Raw genomic sequence first — 18,158 nt, 5'->3', positions numbered from 1 at the left:
GGGGTGAAGGCTGCCTCTGAGCACTCCTTCCTATAGACATTTCTCTGTTTCTGTCAGCACACCACCCCTCCAGCCCTGGGTTCCCCCTCTCTGGTTTATGGGATCGAGTTTCTCTTTCATCTACCCATCTCCCCATCTCCCGTCTCTGGCTGGGGTGGCCTCACTGTACACACTCTCCAGGCGGCTGAATCTTTCTTGTTTCCACTGCTCCCTTAGCCTCTTAGCTCTCAGTCTCCAGTCTACCTCCCACCTCAGAGTCCAAGTCCTCAGCTGATTATACTACCAGCTCACAATACACCTTTCAAAGTCAGCTTGCCTGACATGGGATGCACGATCCTCCCTCCCAAATCTATTAATAGCACCACTTCCTCAGCACTAAAATTATACATTTGGGAGGCATCATAAGACTCTTTTCTTCCTCAGACGAAGCACTAATTTCCAGAAATGACATTTTCCAGGCTGTTAAGATCCACCAGACAGAATACTCACAAATATAAAATGATCACATTCTCTTGTAGCATATAAAAACAATCAAATAGACCTGAAACTATAATTATCTAAGTTGCAGACAGAAGAACACATGAAGGTCAAAAGGGTCTTGGAACTGCGGAAGGGTTCTTATTACCTTTCCCAGTTATAGAGATCAATGTTGATCTGGATTGCTTGATAAATGAGGCCAGCCTGGAGAAGTAGTGTCTCAGCCTCCTGTATGTTCCCACTAAACATTAGTATGTGGGCCATTTTTGACTCTTTAGATGGAAGATCTTTTATAGCATTGATGTATCGAACTTTATCAATCTTAAAAAGGAAGAGAAACATATTGTAAGTCAGTAATAATATGAACCTAATAAATTTTGTTAAGAAAAACCTCACGATCATGTACATAAACGTGATTTACTTACTTCACCAATTGCCGCATAGGCTATTTCCGCAGTAATCATATCTCGATTAGCAACTGCCATGGCCGCTAGGCAGGCCCACATGCTCTGCTCCTACAGTGAAATATGAGAGTAGGTATCTTAAGTCGGTAGCCAAACTACCCATGAGCAGTGGTCTGGATTCTAATGGTGATATAACTAAGTAATTAATTTACCAATAAAAAATTACAAAACATGGCATTCAAAAAAAACTAATAATAAAAAGTTTCATAGACGCCAGACATGGTAGCACACTTTTAATCACAGCATTTGTGAGGCAGAGGTAGAATGCAGGTCTCTAGGAGTTCAAGGCCAGTCTGGCCGGAGCAGCAAGTTCAAGGCTGGCAAAATTCACTCTGGGTCTCTACTTAAAAACATTAGTAACATCAGATAGAGAACTTTTGAACAAAATTCTCTAAGTTTTTTTATTTCTAGTCACTAAGGATTTCTTTTCTACTTTATAACTCAAGATGGTGAGCTGAAGACGTGACAGGACTATACCTTAGAGGGAACAGGAGGGATAGAGAGAGTCACGCAGGACGCCACCACTAAGCCTGTGAGGAAAACATCTATTCTAAGAGCTGTTACCTGACAGTCAATAAAATGGGTTGTATCCAAGCATATTTAGAAGACACCAGATACAACCAAGTTAGGGAATGTTGATCTAAAACAAAGATTCTTTGTTTGGTTGGTCTTTTTCAAGATAAGGTTTCTCTATGTAAACCTGACCTCCCTGGAACTCAGTCTGTAGACCACACTGACCTCAAACCCAGAGATCTGCCCATCTCTGTCTCAGGAATGCTGGGACTAAAGACAAGGCATTTATAAAATAAAGATTCTTCCTTAGCTATCAAAAGGGTATCAGAGGAAGCGGAAAAGTGTATGACCCAGGGAGAGGAGAACTCGGGAAAGAGTCACTCCACGTGCCATGTGGAGAGCAAGGATCCATCTAGTTAGAGCTTCTTCAAAGACAAGACAACGTCCACCCCTGTGTAACGCATAAGCTGTCCGGTGTCTAACAGAAGATACGGTCTTGCTCACAGTGCTCTCAACCCTCCACTGCTATTAGGACTCATCCTGCAAAGGAAACTAAAGCAGAACATATCCACAGCAAGCCCGATACCTTAACAAAGCGGCAAAGCCTCACGGCGTCTTCCCACTTTGAGCTGCTCACATACTCGTGGAGGATGGCAGGGTACGGAGAAATGCTCACATGCACCAGGGAGCCATCGGCTCTTCTTATAGTCACCTGATTTCCGACAAAGCTCACTATATGGGGGTTTTTACTGTATTCGCTGTTGAAAATAAACAAAGGAAAACTTAAAGCTATGTTCTGCACAATTTCATATGTATTAAATTTGGAAAATAACTCTTACATATTTTAAATTTACTCCATACATTTAACTTCAAACAGAATGTATATTCAAATAAATATTTCAATAAAACATGTAGATGATAGAAATACACTTGAAGCAAAATACACCAACAATTTAAAGTGGCAAAAGTTATTCCATATTCATTTACTCCCCTAATGGCACTGACAGTAAGCTTTGACTATTTGGATCCCTATGGTAAAAGATTGGTCCCCTGAGGAGTGTGTTAGAAGTGGAGCCCAGGGATGTGCTCAGGGGGCCAGACACTGCCAGTGAAAGCTGTCCTAGGACCCAGTTCCTTCCACTCCCCTCCTTCCCAGCCTTGAGGGAGCAGCTCTGCCCCGGTACTCAGCCACGCCACACACACAGCCTTGAGTGCTCAATCCTGCCACATGCACTCTATTGCCACAGGCCTAAAAGCAATGGGGCCACTTGATCAAGGACTAGAACCTCTGAAACGCTGCCCTAAATAGCTACTTCTTTTTCTAAGGTGCCTGTCTCAAGGACTGGTCTAGTAACAGGAAGCTGATTAATGCATCTCTTTCCTTAAATCTGAAGATAAATTATGAGAACAAATAACTTAGCTGTTGGTTTTGAAAATATTTAAATGGAAAATGGAAAAATTAAGGTGAATTCCAAAATTATTGTCTCAAAGTGAAAACAGACAAACTGGAGAAATGGTTCAGTCATTAAGAGGACGCGGGTTCAATTCCTGGCACCCACACGGCAGCTCACAACTGTCTGTAACTCCAGTTCCAGGGGACCCGACACCTTCACACCAATGCACATAAAATAAAGTTAAATAAACTATTTTTAAAAACCCAGATGAACTTAAAGTAAGGAAATGGATATCTTTTCATTAAATCAGGACTACTTTTTGTTGTTTTCCTGGGACCGGATCGACTGTCTGCCCAGCCTATGCACACCAGGCTGGCCTAGAACTCACACAAATCCTCCTGTCTCTGCCTCCCAAGTTCTAGAATCAAAGGCATGCGCCACCATATCTAGATAATTTATAAATACTTTTTAAAATAAACTTTTGGTGTTTTTCTGGTGTTATTATAGTTTGTGAACTTAAACACTAAAAATAAACTCAAAACAGATTTGAAAAGCAAAGTAAAGCTGAGACCTAAGAAATCTAACTTGCTGCTTTTGTGGAGAATAAGAAATTTTCTCTTGAGAATGTAGGAACAATTTTCCTGATACATATAAGTTTTATTACTTTTAAAGACTTTTCATTATCTTTGGGGCGGCAGTGGGATCAGAATATATCCTGGGTGCATGAACTGTCTTTTTGAAGCCCATTTCGTACGGTAGGATATCTTGCTCAGCTTTGATACAGGGCGGAGGGGCTTGGTCCTGCGTCAGCTTGGTATAGCAGACTTTGCTGACTCCCCAAGGGAGGCCTTACCTCCTCTGAGTAGGTGGGTGGTAGGATAGGGGTAGGTGGGGAGGAGGGCAGAAGAAGGGGAGGTAGGAAGAACTGGGGCAAGTAAGTAAAATTTTAAATTTCTTAAACGAAGAAAGCAAACAAAAAAGAAAAAAAAAGATTTTTGATGTGGAATTCCCCTCTGCATGTTATGAATATATTTTATTACCATTGGTTAATAAAGAAGCTATTTTTGGCCTATGGCAAGGTAGAATATAGGTAGGTGGGAAAACTAAACTGAATGCAGGGAGAAAGAAGGCAGACTTAGGCAGATGCCATGTAGCTGCTGAAGGAGAAACGCCAGAACCTTACTGGTAGGCCACATCCTTATGGCGATTTAAGATATAAGAGGTAGCTAGGAATATGCTTGAGCCGTTGGCCCAACCGTGTTGTAAATAACACAGTTTCTGTGTGGTTATTCGGGTCTGGGCGGCTGGGAAACATAAGCACAATCTCAACTTACAGATTTTCAATGACTGTTGTTAATTGTCAATAACTACTGTTAAAAGTAGATTAAACAACACACTCAGCTGAGGAGACTGCAGGGCACAGAGCACTAAATCACACCAAAGAGCCTCAGCTGAGCCACCACTAGACAAGACTGAGCTTGAAAACTGTGCTCATTTATAAAAGAAGAACAAGTAGTTCATATTTTATTTTCAATTTGAGTCCCTCGCTTAAATCTTAACAAACCAGCTTTAGCTGAACAATTTATTTAGCTGAGTCTGATTAAACTTTAAAAACACACCCAGAGAAACGCACGGCAATTAGAGCTTCATTCACCGCCCAGAATCCTGAGCTACATGTTACCTTGCATCTCTTTCATACAACGTTTTAGGCAGGATGTCTCTGTCCACATAAATAGTATTAGGGTAATACCAGACTGTGAATCGAGTATCTTGAAGTCCACAAAGGATATTGCATGTATCACACCATGCCAACGTATGCACCATGGTTCCTTAATTCAAAAAGAACAGTCATGCTCCATTAGTGTCAAGAGATATTAGAATCTATCTTTTAAAGCACCTGGCAAACAAGATCCTAATTAGCGTAATGGGCACAGCTCTACTTTCTGCCTGTGTAACTAAACAGACGCAAAAACTCAGACATGAAATTCTTGAATGTTCTACCGAGAACCGTTTGCCTCTAATCTACTGGTGTTTCTATGCTGATTTAGTCACAGAACTAAAAGTTGCTGTTAAAATTGAGTTACTAAGCAGTGAAGAAATTCAGACTGGAATTCATGATTCGTTCAACTATAAAGGCAGTTAGCACATGATAGACAGTCTAAGAAAACTGACGATAATTAAAATCTAAAGTGCGTAGAAATTACTTTACCAAGTTTAATAATCTGTTCCTCTTTCCCAAATCGTTTCACTGAGGTGATGTAGAGGTCTCTATTTTTATCAATGAAAGCAATTTTTCTGTCATTGGTAAGTCCTTTTTGATCCAGAGCAATTTCTGAGATTTCATTCTAAAATTTCAAAAAGCATGTAAGTATTGAACTCATTTTAGGGCTTGACATATGACCATTTAAATTAATTATCAGTACATTTCTGTTTTTAAAGATCAATTAAACCAATTGTGGTGGCAAATATCTATACTCCTAGCACTCAGGAGCCAGAGGCAGAGGACTATGGATTTGAGGCCAGCAAGGGCTACAGTGCAAGATATTGTATTGAGCAGAAAAAATAAAACCTAACAAAACAATAATAAATCAATTAAATGTCAATTACCTACTTGAAATAGTAAAATGTCCCTATTAAATTATTTTTTTAAACCCAGGGAACACATATTTAAGGAAAAGTAAGAAATAACTCCAAAGAATGGGCCAGGTTCCCAGAAAGGAATACCCTCTAAAGTAATTTTAATTGGTAATAACTACTGACTCGAGAGCAGCGCTGAGGTGCAGTTACACTGCTGGGGACGCAAGGGAAGGGGCCCCTCCAACTACCATAAAGTAACATCCGCACTGACACTAACCACCGGCCTCTGCTCTGACCTCAGGCGACACAGTGAAAGGACAGACAAGTCGCAGTATCACGTGAGGTCTATGTTAATTAAAAGGTTTCTTATAAAATTTAACCTATGTATACCGCCTCACACTTATATTTTAAAGATTTGTTAAGTAAACTTTAGAAACACATGGGAATACCTCATGTTTCTAGAACATTAAAATTTACAGGTTTTTTTTTTCATGTGCTTTCCTGTGAAGCAGAAAATGCAGTGTAGACATTATACTTCCCAAATGAGACTCACAGTTATTTAGTTATTTGGCAGGGGAGAAGGGTTAGTCACAAAAAGCTAATAACAAGTGCATCCAGAACTTATAACTTAGACTTTTAACTTCAAGAGCTTTGTGCTTCTACAATAATAGAATATTTCTGAAATATTGAATCAATCTATTATATTAGCTAGTGAGATGAAGTTTCTTAAAACTCAAAACACTTTACTATGGGTCCATTTCAGGTCAATCTGTGAGTGATTTGTACGCTGTCTACTGTGTCTGAGCACTTTGCTAGGAAATGTTGATTCAACAAACATCATATTTATACCATCAATCATTATATCTAGATTTATATGCATAACACCTTTTAAAGTAAAAAACACACATATACCTTTATTCAAATTGGTGGACCAGTCATTCAACTTCATAATATATATTTAAAAGATAGCCCTCTGGAATTTAATTCATATTTTAAAGAAGAAAATAATTCTTGCTTCATGATTATTTGTTTGTGTTGTTGTTTTGAGACAGGGTTTCTCTGTGCAGCCCTGGGTGTCCTGGGTGTCCTGAAACTCTCTTTGTAGACCAGGCTGATCTTGCACTCACAGAGATCCACCTGCATCTGCCTCCCGAGTGCTGGGACTAAAGGTGTGCACCCCACTGCCCAGCTTTGTTTCATGAATATTAAAGCACTCATCAAGTACTATGATCCTAGACTTTTAAAAATAGAAATATTTCAAATAAATTACCTTTATAGATAAAGAAGAGAGATAGTGCAGTTGTTCAGAATGCTCGCTGTGCAATCATGAGGACCAGAGTTCAGACCCCAATCCCTGCAGATACCTGGTACATGCTTGGAACCCCAGCGCTGAGGCAGGGTGCAGACAGAGGGGTCTTTGGGTCTGGCTTCTAGCTTAGTGGAGAAACTTATGAAAAGACCCTGTCTTAAAGAAACAGGTGTGGGATGATAGAAGAAGATACCTAGCAACCTCTTCTGGTCTCTGTGTCCAAACATGCACGTATGTGCGCGCGCGTGTGCGCACACACACACACACACAAAAATATTTTTTAAAGAGAGTATTTATCATCACCACCAAAAGAAGATACTTCTGGCTGGAGAGATGGCTCAGCAGTCAAAAGCACTGGCACCTCCTCCAGAGGACATGGGTTCAATTCACAGCACCCACACAACAGCTTACAACTGTCTGGAACTCCATTCTAGGGAATCTGATACCTTCACACCAATACACATTAAATAAAGCTAACTACGTTTTTTAAAAAAGGAAAAGAAATAGTTACACTGGTGATTCTGGTTTCTAAGAAAGATGAATTCAGACATGGACAGTAACGATGTCTGTGTACACGGAGGCCAGGTGCCCTCCTCACCCAACAGAGCTTCCCTGTTCTCCCGTCCAGCGCCCTCTCTCTACTTCTGTCCCAGTCCCCCCGAGCCACTCTTTGTAGGGACATAAAAGCAGCTGTATTCAGTCAGCGTCCCCTTGCCCTGCACTAGTGATAATTACCTAATTTAGGTGTGGTGGCACGTGCCTGCAATCCTAGCACTTGGGAGGTAGAGACAGGATGATCAATCAGGAGTTCAAGGTCATCCTCAGTTACACAGTGAGTTTGGGCCAGCCTAAGCTACAAGAGACCCTGTAGTCAAACCAAAATGAACAGTAAACTTGAGGTCTACTCTGAATTCTGTTCTTACTTGGGATGCTTAGCATTTGGTTTCTTCAAATATACAAATAAAATTGATGGGATGAATTATTATTATATAGATGTAAAACATTATTTTGTTGCTGGTGTTTATTTTGATTTTTAATTAGTTTTGCTTTTGTGAGACAGGATCTTTCTACATAACCTTGCTGGCCCAATACTAGCTATGCAGCCCAGGTTGGTCTTGAACTTGTGGCGGTCTTCCTGCATCATCCTCATGGGTGGGATCACACCATGCACCACGATGCCCAAGTAGAACGTAAAACTTAACACTCTTGTGCTATGTTCACATGCACTGAGTAAGTAGTATAGAAATTACTTCCACACTTGCAAATATGAAACTGTAAATTCTTACTCTTAGGATATGTGCTCTAGTGAAAAAAGTAATCACACTAAAACAGATGTTTATCAAATGTTATTAAATAATTCTCACTTTAACCTTTCTTACAAAAAAGATCATTTTGACAGCTGAGAAATTAACTTCTTTATATGTACTTCATTCTACTGAGAAGGAAAAATTCTGCTTATATAGTCTTGATTTAAAATGACAACAAACAGGCTTCATATTCACTTCTGAGAGGAGGTAAACTGACATATATTATCTTTGGAAGGTAATACTTCTTAAGAATCATAAATGCAGCGGGGCAGTGGTGGCGTACGCCTTTGATCCTAGCACTCAGGAGGCAGAGGCAGGTGGATCTCTGTAAGTTCAAGACCAGCCTGGTCTACAAGAGCTAGTTCTAGGACAGGCTCAAAAAAAAAAAATCATAAATGCTCAATGCTCGAATCCTTTGATACACTATTTCACAAATTAATGGTACAGTTATAACAGAATATGCAAGGCAACATTATGATGGCAATAGCAGACACTGTTCTCGCCTGTCTTTGGACGGTCTCACTAGCTCAAGCCAGCCTTAAACCTGTGTCTTCCTTTACCTCCTTTAACGTTCCATGCTGGGGTGACAGAGAAGCACTGTGATCAGCCAGACTGAAAACTTGGGCACCTATCAGCTGGGCAGATTAAATAAACGGATACTGCCAGAAAATGTTACCTTATATGATGGGTGTTGGGAGAAAGAACGTTATGTAACCATATGAAAGGACCTCCAAATATGGCTTTCTGTGAGAAAAAAAAGTGTAGACCTATGTGCTTCACTGTTGTGTATGCAGAGGGAAAAAGACATTCCAGCACTGGTGGTCTCTAAGATACTAGTGATGGTGGTACTTATCTGGGAGAATATTGAAAACTAGTTTGGTAGGAAGAAATTGTTTTACCATACATTTTAATGTATTTTACATTTCTGACTTACATGAATTTATACATTATATAAATGTAAAACAACACATGACTAAGGGAAGAAACAAAGTAACAATTCATTAGAATTGTTAAGTAATATTAAAAGCATCCTTATGCTATGAAATATCACTTGGCTATTGTTTAAAAAAATAACTAATACAACGTGCCCCTTTATTTGACACTAAAAACCAAATCCAATACACACATTATAATTCATGGTGCTTTGTACTTTTATAGAGAGTAATTCCCCTCTCTAATACAGTCATTGAACTACAGTATGAAACCTAAAGAAAATGCTGCCTCAGAACAGGTCAGTAAGAAAACCACGACAAGCTTATAAAGACATGTTTATCTACAAAGTCTAGTAAAGCAGAACATGTTGTTGGAAAGAGTGACAGTCTGATCAGCAGACACCCATCGCATCATTAGCTCACTTGACACGCCTGCCAGTGTCCTATTTCAGGGTTCCCCTGGGCTTAGTCTTAAGCTACGGCATTTTTAGAAAAAATATGCAGAATATATACTCATTTTTAAATATTAAATTAGCTTGTTTTCTTCCTTAAAGGATAGCTACTAATTTCAAAAGGGAATTAACTAAACAGTGGTCATTTATACTAACACAGCAAATGTTTATTACCTTATGAGAAAGAAGCTTCCCATCCCCTAAGGGTTTTCCAGTTGATGCTTCAAAGAGGAAGATTACTTGAAAAAAAGAGTAGAACATTAGTGTGCTATATTAGAGCCGCTGTTGGTAAATTTCAGTGGCACTACCGTAATTCTGAGGAGAAATTATTTAACTTTATGGATCACAGAGCTCCAATCAGCCCAGAAAATAAGCAACACCAAATTACTAATTATTAATGAGGCCACTTTTTTATGAAAAGAATAGAACTAAAATTTTTCCTAATATATATTGCCTAATTAAAATTGTTATTAATGATTAAGGGTTAATGGCTCACAGGTTTATCAATAGCAAGTCTAAATGTGGATATAATGTAAAATTCAGGTATCTCTGATTTAGACCTCTGTAATGATCATATTCATGAAAGAAAATATGCATTAAGTACCTACCTACCATGATTCCAGGCAATGTACTATATATTGTTTCTATTATACACTCTTATGATAAAATAAGTAATTTATGCTGGGTTCTTGGCTAGGAACTTCAAAATCCCTTAACCTTTCCAGAACAAAAAAGTTTCTTTGCTATGTTAGAATGACAGATTCCTCATGGGTAATTTCTTTACTACAGGATAAGAGTTCACGATCAGAAAAACCAAGCAGCGGTTAACAGGACGGAGCTTTAAGGTCCCTGGTTTCTGTGAATACGAAGGGATCTAGAGACCGAGTTCAAGTGAGTGGCTGATGATTTAGCCAACCACATGATGCAATAAATTCCCAAAGTTCAAAAAAACAAGCAGCTGACGGGGAAAGTGATGGCAGTCGCACGCAGAATACCCTCAATTTGGGGCGTTGTATGAATTCTGAATATTCAGAGTTTGAAAAAAATTGCAGTATACCAGGTCTGGGAGGAAATGGACTGCCAATAATTAAGAAACTCCATAAAACATTAATGTTTTTACAAACTAATGACACTCAGCTCCCAGCTTCAGAGCAGTAGCCGGCTTGCCTCAGAACTGGAGACGGTCACAACAGCCTGTACTTATTAAAGACAGAAGCTTTGGGAGTTCTCAGCCCAAGAGGGAAGTTTCCAGAACTGTGCCTTCCATATTTCCAGTGAACTCATTAATTTTTAGAATTAACTTAAAGAAAAAAAAATATGAGTGCTATTATGGATTGTATCATAACTGTCTCCCCAAAGCTCCCCAAAGCAAGGAATCAGAAGCTTGGTTACCTAGAAAAAGACAAGATCTCCTGAGTAAATTGGGAACATGGGTACCATGGGAGAGGGTAGAATGGGAGAAGAGAGGAGGGGAGGAGAGTGGAGACAAATAAATAGCTCAATGACAACAATATTTTTTTAAAGGCCAAACATAAAAGCTCATGTCTGAAGGTAAAAGAAGTGGCAGTCATTGACTACTTGGAAAGACCGAAATGTATGAAACACTCTTAAGCTTCATGTGTGAAAGAAGTCTGACTGGCTAATGAACCCCAGGATCTGTTTGTTTGTTTGTTTTTTAAGTTTGAAATTTATTTTTCACTTGAATCTGGTAAATAAAACAAATAAGTATGTTCTTATGCACATAAAAAGAAAAAGAAGTTTGGTTGCCAGCCTACAACAGGAGGTGCTAGAGTCTAACAAGGAAGGCAGGCATTAAGGGCATGCCTCTGGGGCGAATGGTGGGACCCTAGCCCTCTCCTCTTTCTTGACTTCCAGACACCACGAAGTGGACAGCTTTGCTCTACCATGCGTCCCCTCCTATAATGCTGTGAGCCATAAGCCGAATGAAAAGAAGTTCTATGAAAAGAAACTGCAATGTTTTAAAATTCTAAACCACTATACCACTTCATATCTGTTGGAATGGCTATTATAAAAGTCACAACAACAAAGACAAAAATATCGGTGAAGATGTGAAAACCTGGAAATTAGAATATTTACACACTGTCAGTAATGTAAAATGGTGTTGCTGCATAGAAAACAGCATGGAGGAATCTCAAAAGAATATAAATAGAACTCCAAGTGAGCTACGAATTAAAACCACTTGTGAGAAGCAATGGTCTTAGCAGCTCAAAAAAACATTAGCATTCTCATAGCCATGAGCCACTACTCACAACAGACACAATGTCAAATCAGCCTGATCAGCAGATAAAGAAAATGTGGTGTGTGTGACAGATCCCATGACACAAGGGGGAAAGGAGGGAAGGGAGAAGGGAGGAGAGGGAGAGAGAAAGAGAGATTATTTAGCCTTGAAAAAAAAAAAGAAGCAAAAGGGGACTGGAGAGAAGGCACAGTGGTTAAGAGCACTGACTGCTCTTCCAGGGGTCCTGAGTTTAATTCCCAGCAACCACGTGGTGGCTCACAACCATCTACAGTGGGATTTGATGCCCTCTTCTGAAATGAAGGCATACATGCAGATAGAACACTCACATACATAAAATAAACAAATCTTTAAAAACAAACAAGAAAGAAAGAAAAGAATTAAAGACAGAAAAGAAATCCCTGAACATCTGGACGACATGGTAGGTGAAATAAGGTAGCCAAGTAGTGCATAGTTCTCCCAGTGTGAGGTGCCTAGGACAATGACTCTTAGAGACGCAGATAGCAGGACAGTGGTTGCCAGAAGCAGGGGGACAGAACGAATGTAAAGTTTCAGTAATGCAGGATGAATGATGTCTAAAGCTCCTCAGTCCAGCACTGCGTATGTAGTGACCCAGTGAACAGTTGTGTGTGTGTGTGTGGGGGGGGGGTTCATGTTATCACAAATGAAAATAGTAAATGGGGCTGGAGGTATAACTCAGCAGCAGAGTGTCCAGCATGGGTAAGACTCTGGGTCTGCCATCTCTCTGCCCTCCTCTCCTACTGCCTGGCTCATGCTGACCCAGGGATGTGGCCTTCGGTAGTTTCTTTAACATGCTGTTAGCCCCACTGTCACAGTCAGTGCCCTGCACTGCCACAGCCAACTGTGGATCATGTACTCATACCTTTCTTTTACTCCACTGACTTAAAAGTATTAGTTGAAAAATATGTAAATAAAATAAGTGGCACAATGAAGAACATTTATAGTGTTACTAAATAGAGAGGGAGTGTTAAACAAGTTGAAAAACTTAAAAATTAATACATATTTTAGAACCACAATCTTGAAAAAAATCCCTGATGAATATATAAAGATTTATTTATCACTGGTCTTAGATATTGAGACAACATATATTTATTCCGTTAGTATGAAAATTTTAGTTCTTATTTAACTCATGTTTAGGACAAATCATGGAATTCATAATTTTCCCACATAATGCTAACATACTAAGAGATGAAGAAGGCTGGAGATTTGGCTCAGAGGTTAAGAGCATTGACTGTTCTTCCAGAGGACAAAGGTTCAATGCCCAGCACCCACGTGGCAGCTCACAACTGTCTGTAACTCCAAGATCTGACACCCTCACACAGACATACATGCAGGCAAAACACCCATGCACGTTTTAAAACAAGAGAAAGAGATGAAGGGATGAAAGTTCACGAAAATTTTACAGAATTACGAGCTGCACGAAAACTCGGCATGAGAGACTGTACAAGGCCAGACTTACTCTTTTCGTCAGCTTTGTCTTTTACTGCTACAGTGTCGTTACTCAGGGACACAGTCTGTGCATTCAGAATATCTGTTCTCATCCCAGGAAACTTTGGAGAAGAAATGAAGCGTCCTTCATAGGAGTGCAAATAGATACCACCACCGTCCACCAGGAGAAAATGTCTAAGAGGGAAACAAATGGGAAGATAACTGTATTTTCATTTCTCTATTAAAGAAGAGCTTATCCTTTGAGGGAAAAATGTAAATCCTACAACTGTAATAAGTATATAGACGAAGACTGAAATTTTTTTTAAAAAAAATGATTTGTTTTGATTTGTTTTCTGGGTTTTTTGTTTTGTTTCATTTTTAAATACAGGTAGGGAAAGAAAATTAAAATGGCCCAAATCACAAGCCTATCTACTAAAATTTGATTTCATTTACATTATGACCTCAACTCATTTCTTCTCCTGGGAAGGAAACCCCATGCAAAGGCAAAGTTTTCCAGTCATGGATTGTTGTAAGAGCCTGCTTGTTTGTTTCTCGACTGCTCAGCCCTGAAATGACCACACAGAAGCTATATTATTTGCAATACTGTTTGTCCAATAGTTTAAGTGTATTTCTGGCTAACTCTTACATCCTAAACTAGTCCATCTCCATTAATCTATGTATCGCCACATGGCTGTGGCTTACTGGCAAAGATCAGTAGTAATGAAATAGTTTCTTCTCAGAATTTATATTCTTAAAAAGATATTGAAAGTAACATGTAGATTATATATCCATTTTATTAAATTAATTATCAAGAAATTTATTAGGTATTAATCTTAAATGCATGAAAAGTTCAACACAAGTAACATCAGAGTATCAACATGAGACACTGGCAGGACAACTGGTCCCCTGCTTTCTGTTCATTTGTTTTTTTCTTTTTCACTGATCTACTTTACTTTTAATTCTTAAACAAATAATAGAAACAGACTGATCCCAAATGACTACCACATCATTTCATGAGATTTTTTTTTTAAAGATGTACTTTTCCGTATACCTTCAATTCCAGCACTCATGAGGTAGATATGACTGGACCACTGTGGGTTTGAGGCCAGCCAGGCCTACAAAGTGAGTTCTAGGACAGCCAGAGCTGCCACACAGATATACACTGTCTTGAAAAACGTTAATTTTATCTTAGGTATATTCATGTTTTGCCTGCATGTATATAAATGTATGGCACACCTGCAATTCCCAAGGAGGCCATCAGAGGACACCAGAGCCCCTAGAACTGGAGTTATAGATGGTGCGAGCCACCATGTGGGTGTTGGGGACTGAACCCAGGTCCCGGCAAGAGCAGCCAGTGCTCTCAGTCACTTCATCACCTCTCCAGTCCTCTAGGATGTTTTAAAGAGTGTTTTACTGCTGCATGAGCTACCCAACAGTTAGGATATAAACCAATTACCTTTCAGCCTGGAGAATTAAACTAACAGTTCCTTCTTTGAGGTCAAATATAAGTGGTGTATTCCAGTTCTTCGTACTAAAAGATGAATAAAATGAATTTTATCAGTATTTCAAATACTAAAAACATTTTAGTAAGCAAGCAGTTATTCATCTTAAATGGTAAGTTTAATTTCACAAATTGTCACATACATATTTCTATTAAAGCACCTGACATATTACTCTAAAATTATTCACTCCCACGTATGTATCCTCAACTAAAAAGCACAGATTTTGTGTCCCCAGCAACTAGTACAACAGTCTTTCCATAAATAAGTGCTCACTGGAGTTGCGGCTCATGAACTTAGGACTCCGAAGAGCTAGCCCTTGTTCTGCTGGCCATTACCACTGAGTCTGGCCAGGCTGTCTCACGTTCCTCTTCTGAGAAACAGCAGCAGCATGGCACGCTGAGGATGGGTGAGGCAGATCTGGGTTGAATATCGGGCAACAGCATCCCAGACACGACTTTAACAAGCTTAGCTTCTGGAAACTAAGAGTCTTTGTTGAAAATAATAAAGAGCTAGAGAAGTGTCTAACAAGCTGCCTGATATAGATCAGCACTGGACAAAAGAATGCAGTAATAGCATGATGGCACTAGGCACGGTGGCACACAGCTTTGATCCTAGCACTCGAGAGGCAGTAGCAGGTGAAGCTCTGAGCTTGAGGCTAGCCTGGTCTGCAAAGTGAGTTCTAGGCCAGCCAAATCTACATAGTAAGACCCTGTCATCCCCTGCAACCCTATACATACAAATCCAAAAATAACACATTGAACATAATTATTCTTCCTATAGATCTTCTAGTGTTTTGTTGGATTAAAACAAACTTATTTCTGTAAAGTAGCCTGTAAATGTAAGCTGCAATCATGCTTACTCAATAAAGTGACGAGTAGATGCACAAATAATTCCTTCTCTCTCTCTTTTTTTTCTTTTTTGGTTTTTTTGAGACAGGGTTTCTCTGTAGCTTTGGAGCGTGTCCTGGAACTAGCTCTTCTAGACCAGGCTGCCCTCAGACTCACAAAGATCTGCCTGCCTCCCAAGTGCTGGGATTAAAGGTGTGTGTCACCACCATCTGGCTGGAAGTTGACTATTTGTAGCCATTGCCCAAAATGAAATTATATAAATTTACCATGACAGGCAAATTATGTTCGAAACAAAGGTAACAAAAGCTCAGGATTTATCCCTGCAGCTTCATCTGCCCCACTGTATTATACACACGGCACACGTGAGCATCCACCACTACATGGTGGCAGCAGTATAAGCTCACTGGCATCTCCTCTTCCATTCAGCAAAGTCATGCTGGTAGCTTACAATCGGCCACAGCATATGCTTCGACATCATCGTAATCACAACCAGTGAATGAGGTCTGTCTGCTTCCACCCTGATACCAAGTGTGCTTCAAATTCTCAGTCAAGCCTTTAGCATATTCCCATTCTTTGTCCTCTAGTAAGGAGGACACTGAATGCATTTTACTTTCACTCTCTAACAGCTCTGGGCCATCAGCGAACATTTAGGACTGCCAGTACCCCATGTCCTTACTGAACTCTCTTAGGTGCTATTCACCCTGCTACAGTGAATCTGCTCTTCCTCTCCTCGGCTGTCCTAAGCCCTGGGATTTGAGTTCAGATTACACCAAAGCCTTAGGAACTGTAAGTAAACGCCATATCACATGAGATAGTTCCAGTTTCAGAAGTGAGTATTAACCTTTGAAGCACTAACTTCATCAGATCTATCATTATAGCTCAGAGTGTTTCCTTATATCCTGGTCTAAGATATGGTGCTTATCAGTAAAGTTTTGAGAAAGGTCACACCAAACTGTATTGATATGAAAACTTGAAAATAAACCTCTGTTTCAAACAAAAACTCTGGATTTTTAGGAAATGCAAGATGCTTACGAGAATACATAGCACTGAAGAGACGTGGACACAACTAAGTGCGCGTGGTTCAGAGACGCCTTGATGACTCTGTCTCGGAACTCCAGTAAATCCACGGCATCGTTGAGAACATTACGAACCTAAGCAGAAAGAAAAGGAAAAAAAAATTAACATTTTTAAAAAAATCAAATTTTAATTAGATAAGCTAGTAAGATTTTAATATGCACAAAAATTCAATGAACCCTTAATTAGCTAAGAAGATAAAAAGTATTCATCTGGGCACAAGCTGATATACTTTGATATAAAAGTCAACTATGAAAGTACAGATGAAAAAATTCTTTTAGAAATAAATAGAAAAGACCTATAAGGATTTTGAATCTTCATGCCAAACTAAGCAATGTAGGAATGGGACAAAGTTAAAAATGCTCCAGCAGTGAGAAGCAGTTAGAGGAGGGTGACTTATAGAAGCTGGAAAGAGACCATATGATTTCTGTCCAAAAGAGTAAGAATATCTCTTTTCTGGTTAGGTTTTACTTCATATTTTAAGTTCTAGAAAAAGAGATATAATTGCTTTTAAAAAATCAAAGTGGAGGAGGTGTTGTTTTGTTTTGTTCTTTAATGTACAGTAAAGAAGTCAGACTGCAGAGAGAAGGGGAAGTACTTCCATAGATGAAAACAGGTAAGGAAGAAGGTTAAGAAGCCAACTGGAGTCATGCGTGGTGACACGCCTTTAAACCCCTACACTCAGGAGGTAGGTACACAGAGACCTTGGAGTTCAAGGCCCAGGCTACACAGAGAAACCCTGTCTCAAAAACAAACAAAGAATAATAACAACAAAAGAAGAACTGGAAAGGGGAGATTCAAAACACTTACCAGGAAAAAGTGCAATCTCACTCTGTGCAGTCTTGAAGCTGCTTTAGTCTGGCATAGCTTACAAGGACTAACTAACACCCACTGCCCTTTACATCCAGTTATTAAGTTACTGAGCTGGCCTATCTGAAATCAATCCACACCATTACCTTATGCATCCTGACAATCAGCCCATTACCACCATTATCTCACACCCTGTTATCAGGATCTTGAGCCAACTTGTCCATTCTTCACGTCTGATCTTTGGTACACTGATGGTCAGTCCCCCTGGGAGCAAATACACCTAACCCATCAGTTCTGAGTCTGCGCAGTCGGCACTAACCTCTGGAGAAGAAGACTCTCTAGGAAGAGCTGACAGCAGCAGGACCCCATGAGTATTTTCACTTTTTGGAAATTTCATCATTTCATTTTCTTTACAGCTGAATGAAATTCCATTGTGAAAAAAAATCTTACAAACATTTATAACAGACAAATTTGCAAGGATTTTAGCATTTAGCCATATTGGTCAAAAGTCCTGAAGTCAATGAACAAACAATAAATCAGGAAAGAGTGAGGGTGAGCGAGCTCTCTAAGCTCTGGGTGAGATCAAGATGCACAAGGTGGCAGAAGCATCACGAGGTGAGGGAATCAGGAAAAGCAATGCCTGACCCCTGCAAACCAGCCACTCCAAACCCTCCTCCAAATGCTATCTTTCCTCAGATAAAATAATAACGTGAAGTGCTAACTACCGGTGCAATGAAAGGACAGGAGGTCGTTCTTCTAAGTATGTCTTCAAATGTCTGTGTTCTGAGTCTTG

General features: G+C 39.6%; 1 protein-coding gene across 3 annotated transcripts in view; it reads right to left on the bottom strand.

The window, feature by feature from the left end:
• Window positions 1-18,158, bottom strand: part of Ift80 (intraflagellar transport 80) — an 81,119-nt gene that overhangs the window by 16,460 nt on the left and 46,501 nt on the right. For all 3 annotated transcript variants that reach the window (XM_087899460.1, XM_087899458.1, XM_087899459.1), the window contains 9 exons: window positions 16,514-16,632; window positions 14,588-14,662; window positions 13,163-13,326; window positions 9,600-9,664; window positions 5,058-5,193; window positions 4,530-4,677; window positions 2,041-2,212; window positions 903-992; window positions 626-798 (listed from right to left, as the gene is read on the bottom strand). In XM_087899460.1, coding sequence (XP_087755586.1) covers window positions 626-798; window positions 903-992; window positions 2,041-2,212; window positions 4,530-4,677; window positions 5,058-5,193; window positions 9,600-9,664; window positions 13,163-13,326; window positions 14,588-14,662; window positions 16,514-16,632 — 1,142 coding nt within the window. The remainder of the gene's footprint in view (window positions 1-625; window positions 799-902; window positions 993-2,040; window positions 2,213-4,529; window positions 4,678-5,057; window positions 5,194-9,599; window positions 9,665-13,162; window positions 13,327-14,587; window positions 14,663-16,513; window positions 16,633-18,158) is intronic.

Source organism: Myodes glareolus, chromosome 20, assembly GCF_982192425.1.
Source record: "Myodes glareolus chromosome 20, mMyoGla1.1, whole genome shotgun sequence".
NCBI lineage: Eukaryota > Metazoa > Chordata > Mammalia > Rodentia > Cricetidae > Myodes > Myodes glareolus.
Note: the sequence above shows the minus strand (reverse complement) of the source record. Positions and strands in the feature narration are given on the sequence as shown.